At 40.4% G+C, this 23,106-nt stretch overlaps 1 protein-coding gene across 2 annotated transcripts in view; it reads right to left on the bottom strand.

Moving 5' to 3' along the window:
• Positions 1-440: 440 nt before the first annotated feature.
• Positions 441-23,106, bottom strand: part of LOC135108132 (dnaJ homolog subfamily C member 3-like) — a 22,747-nt gene continuing 81 nt past the window's right edge. Inside the window, exons 1-10 of one of the 2 annotated variants that reach the window (XM_064018844.1) lie at positions 22,479-23,106; positions 17,660-17,770; positions 13,909-14,108; positions 9,911-10,054; positions 8,821-9,002; positions 7,932-8,082; positions 4,327-4,516; positions 3,867-4,035; positions 2,125-2,234; positions 441-1,495 (exon numbers count right to left, since the gene is read on the bottom strand). The exon at positions 22,479-23,106 is cut by the window's right edge and continues 81 nt beyond it. In XM_064018844.1, the coding sequence (XP_063874914.1) occupies positions 1,329-1,495; positions 2,125-2,234; positions 3,867-4,035; positions 4,327-4,516; positions 7,932-8,082; positions 8,821-9,002; positions 9,911-10,054; positions 13,909-14,108; positions 17,660-17,770; positions 22,479-22,557 (1,503 nt within the window). In that variant the 5' untranslated portion in view covers positions 22,558-23,106 and the 3' untranslated portion in view covers positions 441-1,328. Of the gene's footprint in view, positions 1,496-2,124; positions 2,235-3,866; positions 4,036-4,326; positions 4,517-7,931; positions 8,083-8,820; positions 9,003-9,910; positions 10,055-13,908; positions 14,109-17,659; positions 17,771-22,378; positions 22,401-22,478 lie in introns of those variants that run through there. The other variant, XM_064018845.1, reaches the window with a different exon arrangement.

Genomic DNA, 23,106 nt, shown 5'->3' with positions numbered 1-23,106 from the left:
TTTTGTGTTTTACTGTGTTCTATTTACCTTTTTGTGTGTGGCCTGTAGGTGTGGGGATGAGGCAGTCATTCCTTTTTGCACTGTAGTATACTCCATTCAGATTGTAATTCTCAAAGTTCTTGGTGTCTTACGACACTGACATTGATATTATCCAAGTTTTCATTTGAATATGGATTATATGGGCACACAGCTATGTCATTGTTCAGTTCTTTACACTGTACCAGGTAATATACCAATGAAAGATTTCATAATCTGTAGTGGACTTAAAATGAGTTCCCTGCAAGCTTGTGGTTGTTAGTGGAGCATGATAGCAGTAAGAAGCACAACTGGTGGTGCCCAAAGCAATGGTGACTGTCATGCTGGTCCCTACTTCACCAAGCACTCTGCTGCCTCAATGTGGGAAGGAATTTCCCAGGCAAGGTATTAAATCAACAGCCAAATTAATGTATTTATAGTGCTTTTTATTTACATAACAAGTGTAAGTCATGTACCTTGAAGAATATGAATTAATTCAAGATTTTAACAAAGGACAAGCTTAAAGAACTTTAGTCAAGATTCTAACAAAGGAGAAGCTCAAAGAACAGAAAAGGCATGATGTCCTTGTCATTATTAGCTCATCTAACAAACCTTAAAGTAAAATGTATATCACATATTGCATGTGTCAAGTATTAATACATTGACACTGTCCCTCAAGGTGCTGCTGCTGCTCTTGTGCCATGCCATACAGGGAATGGAGGACACACACACACACACACACACACAGCATGGCAGCTTTGTCACACAAAATATTTATTTATTTATTTTTTTGCATGATTGTTTTGCCATGACTAGGGTCAGATGCAGGACAGTTCACACGCAGTGTATGCACTGCAGAATTGCTCTGTTTCCAAATGAACAACAGGTGTATTGGTCTAATCAAGCACCTCAGGACTCACGGCTTGAGCACAGCCACTGTGATCATTTTGTGGCAAAAAAAAGATAGAGAAAAAAGGATAAAAAAGATAGAATATTCAACAAATAACAATTTCATATAATGCTCTCATGGTACAAGGAAAAGTGAATGGAAATAAATTCATTTAAGATGCAAGGCACTGAGTGTCAGCTATAAAGATGGCAGCCTATTGAAGATGATCCCTGATTTACAATGATTTGAAAATGCATGACATGATGTGTAGAATGAGAGAACTCACAAATTCCCTGCCAAAATATATAAAGTGATGTCATACTGAAATGATGAAAGGAAACAAATACTGTAGAATCATTCACTTTATCTCACACTTCCATGCACACTCAATAAATACATTCTCATATAAATCCTATGAAAAACCCTAGTTAAAGTGGAATTTGAATCCCCCTCCCTGGAAACCTCCACCAGGGAAACCACCATGGTGGAAGTGGAAGTGCTGGAATGGATTGAAGCCGTGGCCACCAGGACCCCCTTGCTGCTGCTCAGGGTCCAGGGGGTCCTCTCCATTATCAAACTTGGCACGCATCTCTGTTGGAGCAAGGCAGGGCCCAGGTGAGCAGCTGTGTGCTGTGGTGTATGAGGGTGGGGTGGAGGGGAATGCTTTTGTCAGCTAGTGGTGATGTGTGTTATAGTTTGGGGATTATGTGAACCAAAGTGTCTTGTGGGACCAAGTCATCTGGATTTTTCTTATTCACTTGTTATCTAATTTTTTCATGAGGGGCAAGAGTAAGCCATGCTGTGGGCTGTGCAGCAGTTTGGGAGATGTTCCATATTATGGTAAACAACTGTGTTGTGGTAAAACAACATAATTTGTAGGTAAATGTATTGTGGGTAAATGATGAGTAGTTTGTGTTGAGTACTGAGAAAACATGTGGTAAGAGGAGGAGTCATACAGTTGTAGTCAATGTTTTCAAACAGAGGAACTAATTCATGAGGAACATCTCAGGACTGCATTCCTGAAAGAACATTCAAGCTATACATCATCTTACCAGTCAGGCCATAATGATCAACACAATCCAAGTGGAATTTAGCCAACTTTGCCTGTCTTATTAGTACACAATGAATTAGGTTATGAGGTATGATGACTACCAATCTGCAATTCAAAACCTGATATTATACAAAATATATTCAAAAGATGACTGTTTCAGATCACTCACCATCATCTGTTAGTACTTCTTTGGCAGCAGCAATATCAATAAACATTTTCTCTGCCTTCTTCTTCTCTTCTCCATCATAATGGTCAGGATGCCACTTTTGAGCCAAAGACCTGCAGGAGAAGATTAATCACTGAGATCATTCTCAAGCAAATCATATGGTGAGGTCATGAGAACTTGATGTTCTGTAACCCAGAATTAAGTAAAATTAATGAGATGCCAAAGTCAGGGTACAAGATAAAACAGTTGTAAATGAAGGCAAAAAGGCAGATGGAAAATGTATAATAAGGAAGTGCACAGTGGAGTAGAGGTAATGTCATCAATTAATGTGAAGGGCCTATGACAGAAGAATATTACTGGCAAACTATTGAATACTAGTGCACTAGTAAACTGAATACAGGTACCCATCCTCACTATTTCTCAACAATATCAGCCAACATGCACCTCACTTGGTCAGCAGTGTTGAACCTGAATGCAATGGTTGTGTAATCTACATATTTCCACCTGTGATCTGTCTTTATCAGTGGTGCTCACACACCACTGATTAATACAAGGAAGTAGACAGGGCCTATCTTGCTCCTCTAGGGGATGCCAGGTGTTTAAGTAAGAATTGGTGGCATTTGCTAAGGAAGGCAGGCAACTGATTAAATGACTGATTTAAATTAAGGTGCTGTAACATCACAGTCATGTCAGACAACCAAAAGATAACAGGAGGGGGGTGGAGACTGGATTTCTAGTTCCATTACTGTCCACAGGATGTGTGTGTGTGTGTGTGTGTGTGTGTGTGTGTGTGTGTGTGTGTGTGTGTGTGTGTGTGTGTGCACAACTCTCTCCAAGACCATCTCCTTAGGGAAGATGACCATGGCTGAAGAGCCTCCATCTCTCCCTATCCTGACATTCCCTTTTTGCTTGTTCATGTGTTTGGCCTCATTTGACACCTCTTTCACACATATACTCCTTTACCTCATCCTTTTGCCTTCCAAGTGGTCGTCTGTTGTCTTCTCCTATTAGCACCTTCAAGGTTGCTGATATGTTCTTTCTTTACAAACTCTTTGCTCTTCACCCTCTTAATATGACTGTACCATCTCAAGTGTGCTCCTTTTCACCCATTCTACCACTCCATAATTTACACCACCTGTAAAGGTGCTTATACCACATCATTCATACACACTTTCATTGCTTGCGCTCTCCCATCTTGTCACTCCACATGTCACTTTCAAATAAATGTGTGTGTGTGTGTGTGTGTGTAATTCACCACCAAGGCCTGATCACAAGTGGACCCACAATCACCAGCTGTTACCCTCTCGGTGTGAGCTCAGAACTCATTAATACTAATCACTGGGTTAGACTGTGACCTCACACAACACACACACACCCCATCCCCCCGGTCAGGGAAGACAGTAACTGCCCCGCTTGTTAGTGGAACTCCCAGAGGTGACCAGCCCCTAGTGGGGTTTGAACTTACGCCAGCCATGGCAGCCAACACAGACTTAGCCCCTTTACCACTGAGTCACAATGCAGTGTGTGTGTGTGTGTGTGTGTGTGTGTGTGTGTGTGTGTGTGTGTGTGTGTGTGTGTGTGTGTGTGTGTGTGTGTGTGTGTGTGTGTGGGTGCGTGCGTGTGTGGGTGCGTGCGTGTGTGCGTGCGTGCGTGTGTGTTTCATGGAATCTGTATTTACTTTTTACTTTTGTTCTCTACATCTGCAATGGCCTTCAAAAAAAATGAAAAGTTATCTTTCCTGTTACCTGTATGCTTTACTGATTTCCTTCTTGCTGGCTGTTCTCCTGACTCCCAATATCTTGTAGTAATCTCGCTTACTGGCTTGTTTTTTAAGTTTTTGTGCTCTTTCTAAGCCTTCTTTTGCTCTCTGTAGGTTTTCATCAATATCTAATGCCTTCTGGAAGTATCTCACAGCTGAAAGAAATAAGTATCATTATTACCTGTACTTAACATCCCAAACTATACAGATGGGAGGATCCACATCCCTGAAAATTTTGCAACCTTCCAAAGAAAAAAATCACACTGCCATCTAAGAAAACTCTCCATTGCTAAAGCCACGTACATTAACATGGGTTATGATAGCACCAAGTGGTACATATATTTCATAGCTGCAAACCATGTAGAAAAGTAGTGATTAAGACATGTCTGAATAAGAAAGTACTCAGGGTCTGTTCATCTTACAATACAGAGCTTCAAGATACTCACCCTCATCGAACATCTCATCAGCAATGTTGGCATCGGCCATCTCACAGTACAGCCTCGGCTCCTCCTTGATGTTGAGCGCCTTCTGGCAGAATGTGATGGCCTGGCTTGGTGTCACGTGGGTGTTACACTGACACAACTTGTCGTATGCCAGGAAACGCACCTCCTCTTCCTCTGGTTCATCTCGCAGTATCTGCAAAAGATTAAATCATGTCACCAAGCAGAGCAAGCAAGATTAAGCTTTCTTTTACTTTACTTATGTCAATATCCATATGTTAGTTTCACGGCTTGTGTCACAGAAAACTACAGGAGGTTTTCTTTCTTTTCTTTCCTCCCTCTCAGCAAACAGGTGTTCTTCACATGAAAAGAAACCTATTGATGTACCAGATCTAGGCAATGAGAAAGCCAAAGTAAAGATTCTGTGCCTTACCATGACTTAACTCTTTGACTGTTATTCGGTACATCTTTCCTTAATTGCCAATCATTCTGAGATATCCTTGGTTGCTTTATAGCCACCTTCAATCTTTAAACTGGGTAAAAATTGCAAATTCTTTTCTTTTTATTCCCTTTCTTTCTTGTAGATACTTATAAAGACTTCATGCATTACTTCTGGTGCTGTTAATTGTTTTTTTATTGCTTTGAAAGAGTTAACTTATAGAACTGTCTATAGCAAGAGTGAAATACAAGAGGAAAAAAGAATCTTTAAAATTTTAGATCTCACTATTATCCTAATGATATTATGTTGCCATAATTGCTATTATACAGATTTGCATATGTATTCAATATAGGGTACATGAGGGTAAGGGTACAGTATAAAGGGTTTAAGGATGGTAAAAGTGGGAGAATGAGTGTAGCTTAGAATGTGTTAAGTTGCTTGAAAGATACTCTTTTATGCAGGTATTTATTGTTGCATGTTGTGGATAGAGGAATATATGTAGAGGTTATGGAGGACTGGTGTTGGAAGAGAGTTGGCTGAATGAGCAGAGCAGGTCGAGTTACAATGGTGTGACACATGAAAAGAGATAACTGGATCAGACATGAAAGGTCTGCAGATGGATCAAAAGTCTGAAGTGTTAGGTGCAAGAGGGATGTCTGTGGAGTAGAGTTACTACATATGAAAAGGATGAATGGAGAGCAGTTGTGGGTGCTAGAATGGTGACATGCCCCTGAGATACTCAATGATCTCTCGCATTCCTCCTCCTTCCTTCCCCTCCTCCCCCCTCCCCATCCCTCCCCATATCCTCCCTCCCTCTATCCATTCCACCTACTCTGCCTCCTTTCCCCCCACTTTCTCTCTCTCTCTCTCTCTCTATCTCTCTCTCTCTCTCTCTCTCTCTCTCTCTTCCCCCTCCACTTCCTTGCCCCATGTACTTTCCTTCCCCATATCCTCCCTTCTGTCTTATCTGTCAGAGGTAAGGGGCAATGGAGCAGTACCTCACTCACTCTCCCCCCTCATTCATTCTATGTAATTTTCACTTCATCCTATCTCACTCATATAATTCCATTTTCATTCTCTATCAGTCTCATTCTATTTAGCAATTCTCAGGATTGTTCTTATTTTCACAGAGAGAGAGAGAGAGAGAGAGAGAGAGAGAGAGAGAGAGAGAGAGAGAGAGAGAGAGAGAGAGAGAGAGAGAGAGAGAGAGAGAGAGAGAGAGAGAGAGAGAGAGAGAGAGAGAGAGAGAATTTGTGAAAAACAAAAAATTGAGTACACAAGAACTGTTTTCAGGACTAAAGATGGCAGGAACTTTCAATCTCATCATTTTGAGATTGGTATTTATTTACAATGGTATTCTGTGTAAAATTTTAAGGTCATTGTTTTTATATCTGATGCATAGGACAATCCACTTTTTTTTCTTTTAGGATGATTTAAGTTCTGTCTTATGCACCAAAACATATGGTACTTCATGTTTTCCTTTACTGTATTTTTTTCTATATATAATTTAGGTAATTTTCATTCAATTCCATGTTTAGGACACAACATAAATCCATAAGAATGAGAGAGAGAGAGAGAGAGAGAGAGAGAGAGAGAGAGAGAGAGAGAGAGAGAGAGAGAGAGAGAGAGAGAGAGAGAGAGAGAGAGAGAGAGAGAGAGAGAGAGAGAGAGAAAAGGGGGCAGGGGGGGGGGAGGATTTTGGATTCATTTTAATATTCATTTTAATATGAATATTTAAGGATTCATTTTAATATGAATGGGTTAACTGCTTCCCAATTCAAGCATTCCCAAATCAAACAGCCTAAAAGAACCAATTAAGTTTGAATCACGAGGTACCACTGTATTACCTCAAACCATGGCTGGGCAAATCTAGACCCTCCTCCATGGAAGAGAGTGTCAAGGACTCCTCCATCACCCAGAAATAACCCTAAGAGGTGCACAGTCAGCCCTGGGATTTATCTCATCACTGGAACAAACAACATCCTTAAGAGCTCAAACACAAGACTAACTCAACATTCAGATAATTATATAAATGCATCTCTACAGTTAAGCTAAGTAGTAACTAATCCACAAAACTGCAACTGCTTCTGAGCAGCAAATTAATGCTGCACCTGTGAAACCTCATCATCACTAGAGGAGGGGAAAAGAAAAAAATCCTTACACATCATCATTCCTAACTAAACTGTAGTCATCAAATAGAGAAAGTAATAATAATGAAAAACAAAACCAGATTTTTTTTTCTTTCCTTCAGCACTGAGTTAAGTTGGCATGTGAGATAATGCATAGGAATTCATGACTTGTCTAAGGTAACCTCTTTAAAGCCAATGTCACCCTTGCATATACTTGTACATGAATAGTACTGGTGCTGCAATGCCCTAATTGCATATCAGGGTGCTGAGTTCTGAAACCTGTGTGGCTTGAATGGTACTGTGATCCATTTCACCCTGGGATTTATCTCATCACTGGAACAAACAACATCCTTAAGAGCTCAAACACAAGACTAACTCAACATCCAGATAATTATATAAATGCATCTCTACAGTTAAGCTAAGTAGTAACTAATCCACAAAACTGCAACTGCTTCTGAGCAGCAAATTAATGCTGCACCTGTGAAACCTCATCATCACTAGAGGAGGGAAAAAGAAAAAAAATCCTTACACATCATCATTCCTAACTAAACTGTAGTCATCAAATAGAGAAAGTAATAATAATGAAAAACAAAACCAGATTTTTTTTTTCTTTCCTTCAGCACTGAGTTAAGTTGGCATGTGAGATAATGCATAGGAATTCATGGCTTGTCTAAGGTAACCTCTTTAAAGCCAATGTCACCCTTGCATATACTTGTACATGAATAGTACTGGTGCTGCAATGCCCTAATTGCATATCAGGGTGCTGAGTTCTGAAACCTGTGTGGCTTGAATGGTACTGTGATCCATTTCACCGGGCAATCTTCCTCTAACATCCAGATAACAAATCAACTTTTGATGTAAGAAATTACCATACCAATCAATTAACTCCACATTTAATTTTTCATGTTGATCTTGAGTGAGGATAACTTATTCTGGATACTAAAGGAAACTGTAAGTTAAGATGGTCAAGTACATTCCTTACTGAGTTCCCTGCCTGGAAAGTCCAGAGAGTGAACCAGTAACTGATGGGTTTTCTTCCTCACCTTATTAGCAGTGGCAATGCACTCCTCATATTCTTTGTTGTTTAGCTGCTCCTGAGCATCATTGTTGAACTTGTTCACCTTCTTGACCTTTTTGTAGAATTGAAAGCATTCCTTGTGGTCAGGGTCCAACTTCAGACATTCCCGGATCTCACTGTAATACAAGATGTTAACAATAGCACATAGGAAACTTATTACCTCACTCATGCACACACATGCCTGGAGGAACAGGATATCTTCACTTTTTAATGTGTGGCGATGACTTATCATAACATTTGTTCAAATTATCCAAATTTCCATCACATTTCACTAATTGAAATCTTTTGGTGAGAAAATGTTTTTTAACTACTGTAAATGTAAGGAATACTTTGATGCAGTCTGTTGGAACAGTAAATACTCATATAAAATACAAAAAATAAGTATATTCCATTTAATCAGGAATAATTGTATACAAGTACATTGTTTTCATTCTCAATTACTATTACTCTATTTTCTCTCTCTGAATATGAACCTAATATGGTTAACATCCCAGTAAGGAAAACACTAAGATTGTGTTGGCATCCATACAACAGACGAGGTGAAGATTCAAGTGACCAAAGGGATACCAGACAGGGAGATTTCCTTTAGTGCGTGAAGAAATGGAATGATACACGAGAAAATGGATGGCGAGGTGTTATGTGCTGTGGCTTAAATGGATCATGAAAGAGCAGGAAACTGTGTGAAGGCACCTTGCACTGGGCTCACCACAGCATGTCTAAGGCAATAATGATGAAACTGTTTGCATTTCTTAAAACTCTCCAGTTAAACATTACAACACCACTATAAAAGGAGGATTTCTGAACTTGAAAGACAGAGGGCCACTCTGGTTCCTGCCATTGGGTGACACACACACCTCAGACTCTGTTCCACGTCCCCAATGGAGTAATAAAGGTTTGAGAGTCTCATGTAGCCCTCAGTGTTGTCCTGAACCAGCTTGGTGACGACACGCACATCAGCAATGGCACTCATGATGTCCCCCACTGCCTCATAAGCCTCTGCCCGCAGCTCACGCAAAGAGGCGTCCCACGGACACTTCTGTGATGCATAGGAGGGAGATGTGACAAAAGTGTACAATTTGACATTGCTGACTAAACCACAATTTTACAACCAGAGAGTACAATATTATTCTGCTCATAATACAACTCATACAAACCTGTGGAGTTTTATATTCTTGCAAACCTCCAAGCTGTACTAATACATAATTAGTTTTTAATTAACAATGCCCCTAGGAATGGTTCTGCACTAGTACTAATTTTACACACACATTATACTATCCTCACTACTTATAATACCATTGAGCATAAATCTGCCTATATACTTGAATCAGATCTCTCCTTCAATGAGAGGTTAGCTGAGACAGAATGCCTTCTCTTCCTGTAAAGATCAAAATACACTGTTGTTCCCATCCTCCTTCTTCCATCCCTTTAAACCACTTATTACAATACAAAGGGAATGCTGGGGCAGTATTCCTTCAATACTGCCAGATTCTTTGTTCTTTCACTGAAAAATTAAAGCTTCCACAGATGATATTTCCAATCTTTCACCCATGTTCCTTTTCAATATCCTCTTACAACATGCAAGTAATGTGAGGTTTGTCTTCTAAACTTAAAATGTGGACCCATGAGCAAATTTTAGAACCTTGAGGTGTTTTGGCAAGTCACTTCAATTCAGCTTATGCCCAGTAACTGAAAAGGTCAATTTGAATTTAATCCATGTTGTGTTCAAGCAAACCATTTCAACTAATTTTAAGATTCTATAAGGAAAACAAACCCCATAACAACTGTTACAATTATAGCTTACAGATTAGTCACTAATATTTTATTAATATTGCAGCTTAGATTGCAGAATTCAGTACAAAATGAAAAAAAAATCACACCAAATAATTATAATCAGCTGTAATTCCTGGCAGTCCTTGTCAGTGCAGGGCCAGCACCAAGCCTCACCTCTATAATGCCCTTGAGCAGCAGGGTGGCCTGGTGGTAGCGTCCAGTCCTCACACTAGAATACGCCTCCAGTACCTCACGTTTCAATGGTTCTATCATCACATACAGACGATTAGCCTCTTCATGCGTTGGCTCTTTCCTAAGCTGTAATGAAGCATGACATGTAATTGGTTTTACTAACAAATCCCAACACTTTTAAGTACACCCTAAAAGCTATGTGATTCATAAAATCCAATTCTTTCCATAATTTCAAGAACGATAATTACTCCCAGTGAGGTCTAAAGCACTGTTCAGGGGGTGCTGTGAACTTATCATTAAACCCAGCCGTGACCTCACTGAACGTTTCCCTTTGTGTCTCACAACACAAGGGGGCAGTCACAGCCTGCCCTCTAAAGACAACTCTCTTCCTCCACACAAAACTACAAGCACCTAATAACACACACACCCTTCACTCAAAAAATTTTAAAATCATCATGGCGACTCCTACACCAGCCTCGGAGTCCCCATCTGGGGAGGGGACCATAAATGTCCCCAGGTCGGACTGCCTTTCTGTCGACGACCCTAAGTGTCTTGACACCCCCCTCAACTTTTTCTTCATTAACTTCTGCAACATTCGCGGTCTAAGATCTAATTTTCAATCTGTAGAACACCACCTCTCCTCTTCTAAACCTCATCTTCTTTTCCTCACTGAAACTCAGGTGTCTGAGGCAACTGACAGTAGCCCCTTTTCTGTTCCCTCCTACTTTCTCTATCCTCATTTTCGATCCAAAGCTGGATGCTGCATTTATGTGCGCAATGACTTAACCTGCTCTCGTGCCAACGCTCTTGAATCTTCCGAGTTTTCAATCATCTGGCTACGACTACAGAGTCACTCTCATACTAAATGTATCTGTGCTGTATACCTCTCTCCTAACTCCTCTGACTATAAGAAATTCTTTGACTACTTAACTTCCAAAGTGGAGCACATTCTGACCCTCTTCCCTTTTGCAGAGATCTCCATTCTTGGAGACTTCAATGTTCACCACCAGCTTTGGCTTTCCTCTCCTTTCACTGACCATCCTGGTGAACTAGCCTACAACTTTGCTATCCTCCATGACCAAGAGCAATTGGTGCAACACCCTAGTCGTATTCCTGACCGTTTTGGAGATACGCCCAACATTTTTTACCTTTTCCTGACCTCTAATCCTTCTGCTTATGCTGTCACCCTTTCTTCTCCGTTGGGCTCCTCCGATCACAATCTCACATCTTTATCTTGTCCTATCACTCCAATCCCTCCTCAGGATCCCCCTAAGTGAAGGTGCCTCTGGCGTTTTGCCTCTGCTAGTTGGGAGGACCTGAGGAGGTATTTTGCTGATTTTCCTTGGAATGACTACTGCTTCTGTGTCAGAGACCCGTCTTTGTGTGCTGAGCGCATAACAGAAGTGATAGTGTCTGGTATGGAGGCATACATTCCTCATTCTTTTTCTTGTCCTAAACCTTCTAAACCTTGGTTTAACACAGCTTGTTCTTGTGCTATACATGATAGAGAGGTGGCCCACAAAAGGTACTTAAGCCTTCCATCACCAGAATCTCATGCACTTTATATTTCTGCCCGGAACCATGCCAAGTCTGTTCTCTAACTAGCCAAAAACTCCTTCATTAATAGAAAATGTCAAAACCTTTCAAGATCTAACTCCCCTCGTGATTTCTGGCATCTAGCCAAAAATATCTCCAATAACTTTGCTGCTTCTTCTTTCCCTCCTCTACTTCAATCAGATGGCACCACTGCTATCACATCTATTTCTAAAGCTGAACTCTTTGCTCAAACCTTTGCTAAAAACTCTACCTTGGACGATTCTGGGCTTGTTCCTCCCTCTGACTACTTCATGCCACCTATTAAAATTCTTCGCAATGATGTTTTCCATGCCCTCGCTGGCCTAAACCCTCGGAAGGCTTATGGACCTGATGGGGTCCCTCCTATTGTTCTCCGAAACTGTGCCTCCGTGCTTGCACCTTGCCTAGTCAAACTCTTTCAGCTCTGTCTGTCAACATCTACCTTTTCTTCTTGCTGGAAGTTTGCCTACATTCAACCTGTTCCTAAAAAGGGTACCGTTCTAATCCCTCAAACTACCGTCCTATTGCTTTAATTTCCTGCTTATCTAAAGTTTTTGAATCTATCCTCAACATGAAGATTCTTAAACATCTATCACTTCACAACCTTTTATCTGATCGCCAGTATGGGTTCCGTCAAGGCCGCTCTACTGGTGATCTTCTGGCTTTCCTTACTGAGTCTTGGTCATCCTCTTTTAGAGATTTTGGTGAAACTTTTGCTGTTACCTTGGACATATCAAAAGCTTTTGATAGAGTCTGGCACAAAGCTTTGATTTCCAAACTACCCTCCTACGGTTTCTATCCTTCTCTCTGTAACTTCATCTCAAGTTTCCTTTCTGACCGTTCTATTGCTGCTGTGGTAGACGGTCACTGTTCTTCTCCTAAATCTATTAACAGTGGTGTTCCTCAGGGTTCTGTCCTGTCACCCACTCTCTTCTTATTATTCATTAATGATCTTCTAAACCAAACTTCTTGTCCTATCCACTCCTACGCTGATGATACCACCCTGCACTTTTCCACGTCTTTTCATAGAAGTCCAACCCTTCAGGAGGTAAACATATCACGCAGGGAAGCCACAGAACGCCTGACTTCTGATCTTTCTAAAATTTCTGATTGGGGCAGAGCAAACTTGGTATTGTTCAATGCCTCAAAAACTCAATTCCTCCATCTATCAACTCGACACAACCTTCCAGACAACTATCCCCTCTTCTTCAATGACACTCAACTGTCCCCCTCTTCTACACTGAACATCCTCGGTCTGTCCTTTACTTATAATCTGAACTGGAAACTTCACATCTCATCTCTAGCTAAAACAGTTTCTATGAAGTTAGGTGTTCTGAGACGTCTCCGCTAGTTTTTCTCACCCCCCCAGCTGCTAACTCTGTACAAGGGCCTTATCCGTCCATGTATGGAGTATGCTTCACATGTCTGGGGGGGGTTCCACTCATACTGTTCTTCGAGACAGGGTGGAATCAAAAGCTTTTCGTCTCATCAACTCTTCTCTTTTAACTGGCTGTCTTCAGCCTCTCTCTCACCGCCGCAATGTCGCATATCTAGCTGTCTTCTACTGCTATTTTCATGCCAACTGCTCTTCTGATCTTGCTAACTGCATGCCTCCCCTCCTTCCGCGGCCTCGCTGCACAAGACTTTCTTCTTTCTCTCACCCCTATTCTGTCCACCTCTCTAATGCAAGAGTTAACCAGTATTCTCAATCATTCATCCCTTTCTCTGGTAAACTCTGGAACTCCCTGCCTGCTTCTGTATTTCTACCTTCCTATGACTTGAATTCCTTCAAGAGGGAGGTTTCAAGACACTTATCCACCAATTTTTGACCACTGCTTTGACCCTTTTATGGGACTGGCATTTCAGTGGGCATTTTTTTTATTAGATTTTTGTTGCCCTTGGCCAGTGTCCTTCCTACATAAAAAAAAAAAAAAAAAAAATCAAATATCTGAAGGATTACTATCAACCTATATACCACGTCTACATCCCCACAGGCAGGGTGAGCTGCTGAGAAGCAAGACTTTCTTATATAAATGAGAATATCAGACATAAAAGAATAAAAAGATAGAACTATTCCATTCTATCTTTGCATAATCCTGATGCCACAGAAATTTTCTCATTCTTATGTGGAAGACATCTTCAATACTATGGCATCAAGTATGTATTTGCTCATATTATAAACTTCCCTCATTCAAGAGGATGCAGAGTGATCCAGCATCCAACTATGCAGTGACTGACAGATGAGTTCTCCCACAAATTATTAGTTAGGTGAAGCAAATATCCACAAAATACTGTAAGACTCATTACTGATGCATCAAAAAATCTGTATCACAACTGAAGAGCACGGCAATGCCACACAACACACTGCCTTCTCACAGTAAACACTGAGACAAGCAGTACATTACCACATTCTCCAGGTCTATATGGGCCTCCTCCAGGCGACCCAACTTGACCAGCACTCCTCCACGCTGAGCCCGCGCTGCTGTGAAGTCTGGCTTGAGTCTGATGACCTCATCCAGATCCTGCAGTCCTGGCCGGGAGCGACCCAAGGCCAGATAGACTGTGGCCCGGCGGTAGTAACTCAAGTAGTTGCTGGGGTCACCATCTGTGCCACAGGTACAGTTATTGTGCTGCATTCATAGGGTAGTGTGTAACAGTTTGTTCACAGGCCAGCAAGAGTAATAACATGGATGAGGATGATCTATCTATATACAAGGCTGGCAACCCCACACAGGTGACCCAGACAAGGCAACACACACACACACACACACACACACACACACACACACACACACACACACACACACACACACACACACACACACACACACACACACACACACACATTATTCACACTTCACACTCAGACAAGGAAACTACATGAGGATGACAGTGGAAGTATGTAATAATATAGATAAGAATAACAGGTGAAGTAGGTAGGCAGGAAATGCCACATATAGGTGTGACAACTTCCTGCAGCTTCCCTTTTTTAATGCTCATGTTCTAATACCATTCTCACTGTCAATCCCACAGCCTTCTTAAAGATCTTAATATCTCATACATCACTCCTTAACCTTTCCTCAGTCTCTCTGCATTTATTTTTGTATTGTCTTTACTCTCCTGGTATATTTCTTGACATTCTGCAATGAAACAAATCCCTCACAAAACTTGCTCTCCTGTACCTGTCATTTCACACAATTCTACATTACCCTTTACCTATTCTTTTAAACCACACACCCATTCTGAAGAAAGATATTTCTACAGAGGCAATTCTTAAATAATCTCCATCAACTGTTGTCAGTAAATCACACCTCTGTCAACTGGTCTCTTCCTGGCCATTCAGTTATCTTCAGCTTGCTTCAAGTATTTTGGTATCACAACATCAATGGCATTACATCAATTACATCAATGGTCATATCAAATTACATCAATGGTGTTATGGCATCAATGCTATTATGAAACTGTATCAGTGAAGTAAAACTAACACCTTAATACAAAAATTTTGAATGATGACAAATGTGACAATCACTAGAGACCATGAAGAAAGTCAGCTTCCTCATGGTGTGGGTTAGCAAATGTCCCACTAAGATACACCAAGAGTGGACTCACTGTTTCTAAAGCTAAGGTCCAACACTTGCAGTGTTCAAAACACAACTGCCGTCCTCATATAACTTGAGTAAGCAGCCAACCAGTGCACTCAATAGAATGCCAAGTACACAATGAATGGTGAGACATGACTTGTCCTCTATGTACTAAATACTGTAGGTCTGTGGTATTATACTTAAATAATGGACATTGTGACAGTAAACATAATGAGATACTCAACTACCTCCATTGTGGAGTGGCACCTGGTTACTGGCTACAAAACATGGCACAGGTACAGTCCCCTCCACTTCCACGTTCATCACTTAGCATTGGCAGTGTGTGAACTGCCTACTTAGACTCATATCAGGAACAAATTCCAGCCAATTCCTCCATCACCCTCCCAATTACTCAAACTTTTTTTTCTTTTTTCTTTTTTATGTAAGAGGACCACTGGCTAACAGCAATAAAAAAATAAATAAATAAATAAAAAAAAGTCCACTTCAGTGCCAGTTCTCAAAGTGAAGTCAAATGAGATAATCAAATAATGGAAGATAAATGTCTTAAAACCTTCCTCCTGAAAGAGTTCAATTCATAAGGAGGTTAAAATACAAATGCAGGCTTGGAGTTCCTAGGAAAAGGATGAATGACTGAGAATACTGGTTAACTCTTGCATTTGAGATGAACAAAATAGGGGTGAGAAAGAATATAGTCTTGAGCAGTGAGGCTGCAGGAGGAGGGGAGACAAGATCAGAAGACTAGTTACTGTGAAAATAGCAGTAAAAGATAACATATTATGTAACATTGCAGAGAGGAGAGAGACGTTAAAGACAGTCAGCTGATCAGATGAAATGCTTTTGATTTCACCCAGTCTAAAAGTGCAGCATGAGTGGAGCCCACCATTAAATGAGGCATACTCCATATATTGACAGATAAGGCCCCTGTACAGAGTTAGCAGCTGGGGGGATGAGAAAAACTGGTGGAGATGACTCAGAACACCTAACTTCATAGAAGCTGTTTTAGCTAGAGATGAGATGTGAAATTTCCAGCTTAGATTATAAGTAAAGGACAGACTGAGGATATTCAGTGTAGAAGAGGGGGACAGCTGAGTGTCGATGAAGAGGGAATAGTTATCCGGAAGGTTGTGACAAGCTGATAGATTGAGTTTTTGAGGGATTGAACAATAGCCAGTTTGGCATGCCCTAATCAGAAATCTTAGAGAGATCTGAAGCCAGGTGTTCTGTGGCTTCCCTGCATGAGTAGTTTACTTCCTAGCTGGAATGTGTTTCAGATACGAATTGAAGCATGTTGGGGCAGTTAACAGCAGGCGATTCAGACACTGGCAATGCTAAAAGATGAACATGGCAGTGGAGGGAACTGTACAAACATAACTAAAAGTACTGTTATGGATCACTTATGATTCCGGTTATCTTTCCAAGAAAATGGATGTTACACTGATCCCGGAAAGTTTCAAAGGTCTGGATTGTTAAAGGCTTCGAGTGCCTACCCAACCTATCCGAAATTGCCAGAATTACACCCTCTCACTGTACCCTTATCTTGACATGGCACACCAGGAATCACCTCAAATACCAAATCGATGTTGGGGGAGTAGAAAACACGATTACTCCATGTTACAACGTCATATATTAATACTAATGATAATTCACAAACAAAATGAGGTAGTACATGTTAATATATGACATTTCCGTCACTACACAATGCCAGAACCCGTTTACACCACCACCGGCCACTGAAATATTTTTCTCAGCTGCAGGAATTTACCCAGACGCCATCACCTTGTCCCTAAACAATAATTCCCGTGTTTCCTCTCCTCAAACCTCACAAGACATCATCATCATCACCAAGGATCACCTACAACACCATAACACCATTCCCAAATTCACCAATACACCACAACACCAGCCTTCAAAGTCAACATCAGCTTCAAAGGACAACACCACAGCCTCCACTCACAAAGTGGCTGCTGGTTTGACCTATGCTCCCCTCAAGCCGGCACAATTCACCAAGCGAATTTCAGCGGACAAGAGCTCTTGGTACCACAAAAGACTCACTAATCTGATCCTGGATATCAAGGTTATACCGCCGCATCACTAATATCTCCACACGCTCACTCCATCACCATTCCACACCAAAATTTCCTCCCAAGAGACACCTCCCTCCCGATCTACCTCAAGCCCTGAGGCACTCTGCTTTCCCCTCAAGACCTCAAGACGCTCTGTTTTCCCCTCTCTGGAATGTGTTGTTGCCCACTCAAGCTCCCCTCATTTCAACATATTTCCACCTCAATTACACTTCCTCCCCTTACACATGGAGAACTTAAATTACGAAGAGAATAATACCTCATGATATAAAATGAGTAAATAAGCCTTATATTAACTTATAGCTAAGTTCTAAACTAAGTCTGAAAGGCAGGTAAACGAAACACAGGGGACACTAAGAAAACGTGTTCCTTTTCAAGATAAACTCTGCCAATAACATGACAGTACTCATTCATGGATATCTATGAAACAGGCAAGGAAAAAACAAAGGACAAGAGACACAACAGTCACTCACCAATGGCAGCATGGAAGTGAGAGAGTGCATCATGAAGCTGTCCCTTGGCCAGCATCTGTACACCCATCTCCAGGTGCCTGTCAATCTCTGCTGCACTTGTACATTCTACCTCTGTTGGGAAGATGACAACTATGACCACTTGCACGATCCAAGATGCTACACATTATTCAGCTACATTCGGAGAACACTTCCTGAGTTCCCTCTGAACCTACCCATGAGCAAGACTATCCAAACTGAGAAAGCAATTAATTTTTACTGACCACAAATTCTTTTATAAAAATTATGACTATCAAATTTCCACACACAACAAACATAAAATAGAATACACAAGGCAATTATGGTCCACCACTATTTTCAATAGAGGATTTCAAAACATATCACAACACATTCCTAGATTACAACAAACACCTGATGATAAGGCACATCAATCACACATATAACATTCCTCTCAGTATATTCTCAGCCTAAGTATACTCCCAGAAAACTGTCCACTATATATACACTGATGTACTCTTCAATCTGCATTTTATGGATTTTGAAACTCAGTGTGAATCATCTATCATACTAAAATATACTGGAAATGTACATAACATACTATAACACACAGCACATCTGTACACATGAAAATCCTATCAAAGTAAATATGCAGACTCACATCTGTAATAATTCTGAGGCCTGTCTTGCGAGAATAAGCTATTTGTTACACAGACACACATACACACACACAAGGTCAGCCCTGGAGCTTATCACTAAATACTAAAATAACTAACTAAAATAACTAAAATAATTAAATAGATAAAAAAAACATAAAACAATTAAGAACTTTACAATATCATAATAAATACATATATGAATACTTCAATGCAAAAAGAAAAAGAAAAAAAAAAAAAAAACATAAAACAAAAAATTTACATTACCCATGACTCTTGCAAAAAACCTCGTGCTGTTTGTCAACACACCCAAAAGCGTCACACTTCGTAACGACAACACAAAATAATGAGGCACCTGAAACGTTTTGCTATTTCATAAACTTCATAATATTTGATAAACTGGTGTCTTACTATGTGCCAGTATTTTCCTGTTTTGTCATGTACCCCTTCACAACACAAGCAGTTGTCATACAGAAATATCATAAAGTACAAACCACCTTCCCACACTCATATGCAGACTGTCTTTTTTCCCTGCATGCACCTTTCATCACCTAGTCTAGGTTGTTTCAGTGGTTCCTGACTTGGAGTAATAGCTTTGTCTGCTAATGCAGAGCTAAGTCGAGCTTGGCAGATCTTACGGGTATGAGACTATAAAACATGCTCAGTCATGCCTTAGCATTTCTTCAAGCTACATCCATGCTTACCACTTGTATAAATACTATCCCAGGTTGTTAGTGTTGAGTCATTAAGGAACTTTCAAAGATTAAACAAATTTATGGATGATGATGATAGGTGAAATTAGGTACTAGGCATGCTTCATTCAGGGATGGCTAAGTGTAGGCCTAATGGTTTGTTGCTGCTTCCTGGTCCCTTCAGGGAAGACATGGAAGAATGAAGAAGTAAGAAAGACCTTCTAGAGGGAGCTTGTTTGATGTACAGAGAAACAATGAGAAGCAGATACAAGTGTAGATGAACATTACAAATATATAGAATTAAATCTGAGTGTCCCAGACTCAGAATGTGGATAGCTAAAGATGTTATCAGAGCTGACAAGGGTTCTGTGTACTTCTTTAAAAACTCATACCATAAGGAGAGAGAGAAAAGAAAAGAAAAGAAAAAGAAAAAAACTTGTAGCATAAAAAGTGCTTATTCTTTACTCTTTTTTTTAAGTTAACAAAAAATTCTTCTTCTGCACAATAAAGCACCTGTGTGTGTGTGTGTGTGTGTGTGTGAACTTAACGATCTTGTTATATTTACCTACTCTTTATCTAGTTTTCTTTAAAATCATGTATAGTTATTGCATTTATTACTTCTTTTTGCACCTCATTCCAGATTCTTGTAGTCCTTTGTGGGAAACTGTCCTTCTTAATATCCGTTCTACACACACTCTTCTTCACCTTTTTTTCATGCCCACTTGTGCTTCTAAAGTCTCTCACCACCAACTCACTCCGGTCCAATTTTTCATAGCCTGACAAAATCCACGTGCACGCGTGTGTGCAAACTCTTGCTAAATGAGGAAAGAAGTGGTCTACAGCCATATCACATAGAAGGTATTGTACCTATGCAGATGAGATCTTATAACTAGATAAGTAATCAACTGGCAGTGAAAATTTAGCTAGTTACAACAAATTGGTTACTAAGGCTGCAACACTGGTGGTGACTGGTCTGTTGTGCACTGGTGACACATGTACCCTACGTACAAATTTTTTAATACAATGACTTTCCTAATGCAGTGCCTCACATCTCAAAATACTGAAAAATTAATCTTGACTAATATTATCCTGTGAAAACTTTTCTTTAATATCTCAAGGAGGAGTTTAGAGTGTGGACTGTCTACAATCAAGACATCCCTAAAATTTACAGCTTTCATATAACAAACTAATTTATGAACAACCATCTCCAATCATGATGTCCCCAAATCTGCAGCTTTTGTATAACAAACTATTTTATGTAACAAATTATATCTAAAAGATATCAACCTTTACTTTGCATTTTGCATTCTCATCTCAAGTGAATGCCTTGAAGTGTGCTGACAACAATTTGTCAAAATAATTGCCCATCCCTGGTCTGAAGTAGCTATGGAAGCAGACCTTTAACAGCAACACTTACATACATGACACTGACTAATTACAATTTGAGCAAAAAGGAATCACCAAGGGCCAAGTAAAGGTTGATCTGCCTTGATTGTCCTGTTACTACACTGACATGAGGACTCCATCCCTGTTGGATCAGTGACCTGACCTAAAATTAATCACAACCCACAATGGGATCAATGAACTGACCTAAATTAACTTAAGTACCTAATTTCCCAATGGGAGATTTAGAGTCCTTCAGATCATGTGAGAATTTACCTAAATTGGTAAACTTTGTTTTTCATGCTTGAAAATTCAAAACTGGATGTGGATGTGTGATCATACATGCACAGTCAGCAAGTGTGCTGGTTCAATAGCCTTAGACCATACTTTGCCACGACTTACTAAATAACCACTTAATGAATCTATAAGTCTATTTACTAGACTGGCAATCCTGCATGGGATGGCGCACACAAAGCATCACACACACAAACACACACACACACACACACACACACACACACACACACACACACACACACACACACACACACACACCATTCACACTCTCTGGCTTGGCAGTCCCTGGTGGAAATGGATAGTTTCATGGACCACCATACTATACCCCAAGATCTTAGCCATAGCACAGCTGGCCACATATCTCCACAGGAGAGGAAAATACTTGGTGAATAAAATATAACAATCAAACAACTCAAAGAAACAAGACATTGAAAGGTCATATGTGATGCAATCTGTTAAAGTTCATTGATTCATTGCTGTTACAAGGATGTAAAATTTAGTCCATTTGTCGTGTGACCTGAGTTCAGCACAGTTTTTCCATGCATGCATGAGGACTGTGCCTCCCTGCTAGACTGAGAGGCAAGCATACTTGTCAGGGTTAGTAACCCTTAGAGGGATGCAGGGAAGGCCAAGTCCCACCCAGAATGTTATGGTGTTCAGATAGATCAATGACTTTTCAAGGATAACAAGAGTCACTTGTCACTTGATAGGAGGGTATTTGCACTTTAAAATAATATTCTCACCAACTTCCCCGTTACAAAAGGTCAACAGGGCCAGCACCTCAATGACAGCACCTTCTGCCTGAATGGTTAGCATGGTATAAATGGCAAGGTATGAATCATAATAAATGAAAAAAGAAATCCCATCATATTCCTAATTCTTCCCCATTATCTGCACTTCTTTTAAAGATGAGGACTGATCATGTCTCAATTATGTACATAAGTACAACATTCCCATAGTTTACAACTCTTGTACTTAAAAGAATACACTGATACTTAATACACTGTAATACATGATGGGGTGGGGAGATGGAAATGAGACACGAGACAGCCAGGCCTGGATGAAGAAAATGCACACGACAGAAGTTTTTGGCAGCAACAAGTAAGAGTGGACGACCCAATCAAGGATTAATAAGATGGAAGAAGAATTCATGACAGGCTGATATTACAAACTCATTAACGAAGAGGATGTCAACAGATCCATTCCGACATTAGCCTAAATTGATCCCTTGGCTTACTTACAAATCTATGACTTAGTGTCAAGTCATTCCAAGCCTTCTCTTAGCCAGGTAATCTCATCATAACACCCGAAGTTGTGACATGACAGCTGCCACGTATCAGGAATGCAATACAGGAGGTAAGAGACAACTTTATTCTTATTCAGTGCTGATGCATGGGTCATACACGACGCATGATGGTGAGATAGAGACAACCTTACCTGCACTAATAATGAGAGTATAATGAAGAAATACAATAAATGATTATATATATATATATATATATATATATATATATATATATATATATATATATATATATATATATATATATATATATAAACAAAACACCAGCTAACCTAATGGCAAAGAAGTAAGGACAGAGAACTAATACCAGGATAAACCCCACCTACTAGCATAACAGAATTAATAGCAAGGCAAAACCTCTCCCATACAATTTATAAAAAAAAAAACTCCATACATTCTTTATCCCAAGGCCGATTAATTTTGGAGATTCCTGGCTTTGACCACAGCACCACACCACGTCCTGGAAGGCGATACAGCTTGTCATAAAGGCTCACCAGACAACCGGAGGTCCAGAGAGGCGAGGAAGAGCCACAGGGAATAAATAGTGCGGTGGAGGGAACCAAATAGCGTCATTTTAACTCCCGCGGCGCCGCTCTCCTGCTCTCCCTCCCCCTATAGGCGGCCCACCACAACAAACACTGCTCACACTAATGTTACACAGGCCCAATACGCAACTCAAGACCATCTGACTGAAGGATCGAGTGTCCTGTGAGCAGTGTGGAGTGGGTTAACACGATGCTTATTTGTCAGCTAGTACAAGTCATCACTGCGCACGGCCTTGGGAGGTCGTGGTCTGCGGCTATTGGTTGTCCCCGTCGCGCTGGTTTTAATTCACTAGTTGTTGTCCTGTGTGTTAGGTCTGCTTTCTGTTATCTTGCTACTGCTCAGGGTTAATGCACAACATCACGGGAGTTCGCCGCTCGTGCTGTACATCTACACTACCAGCAGAGCTATTGTTATTGAGTCATTTATACAACAAACGTACGTGCTTGCCAACCTCGTCAGCATTATGTGATTTCATTGTCACTTCCGTTAGCATATACATCTATGTTAATTTACAAAAAATAGAATAAAGATGTTTTCCCTAATATTCTTGGAGTTCCTCAAAAACATTTTTTTTTT

Source organism: Scylla paramamosain, chromosome 16 (genome assembly GCF_035594125.1).
Source record: "Scylla paramamosain isolate STU-SP2022 chromosome 16, ASM3559412v1, whole genome shotgun sequence".
In the NCBI taxonomy this organism is placed as follows: domain Eukaryota; kingdom Metazoa; phylum Arthropoda; class Malacostraca; order Decapoda; family Portunidae; genus Scylla; species Scylla paramamosain.
The sequence above is the reverse complement of the archived record's forward strand: the minus strand, read 5'-3'. Positions and strand labels throughout refer to the sequence as shown.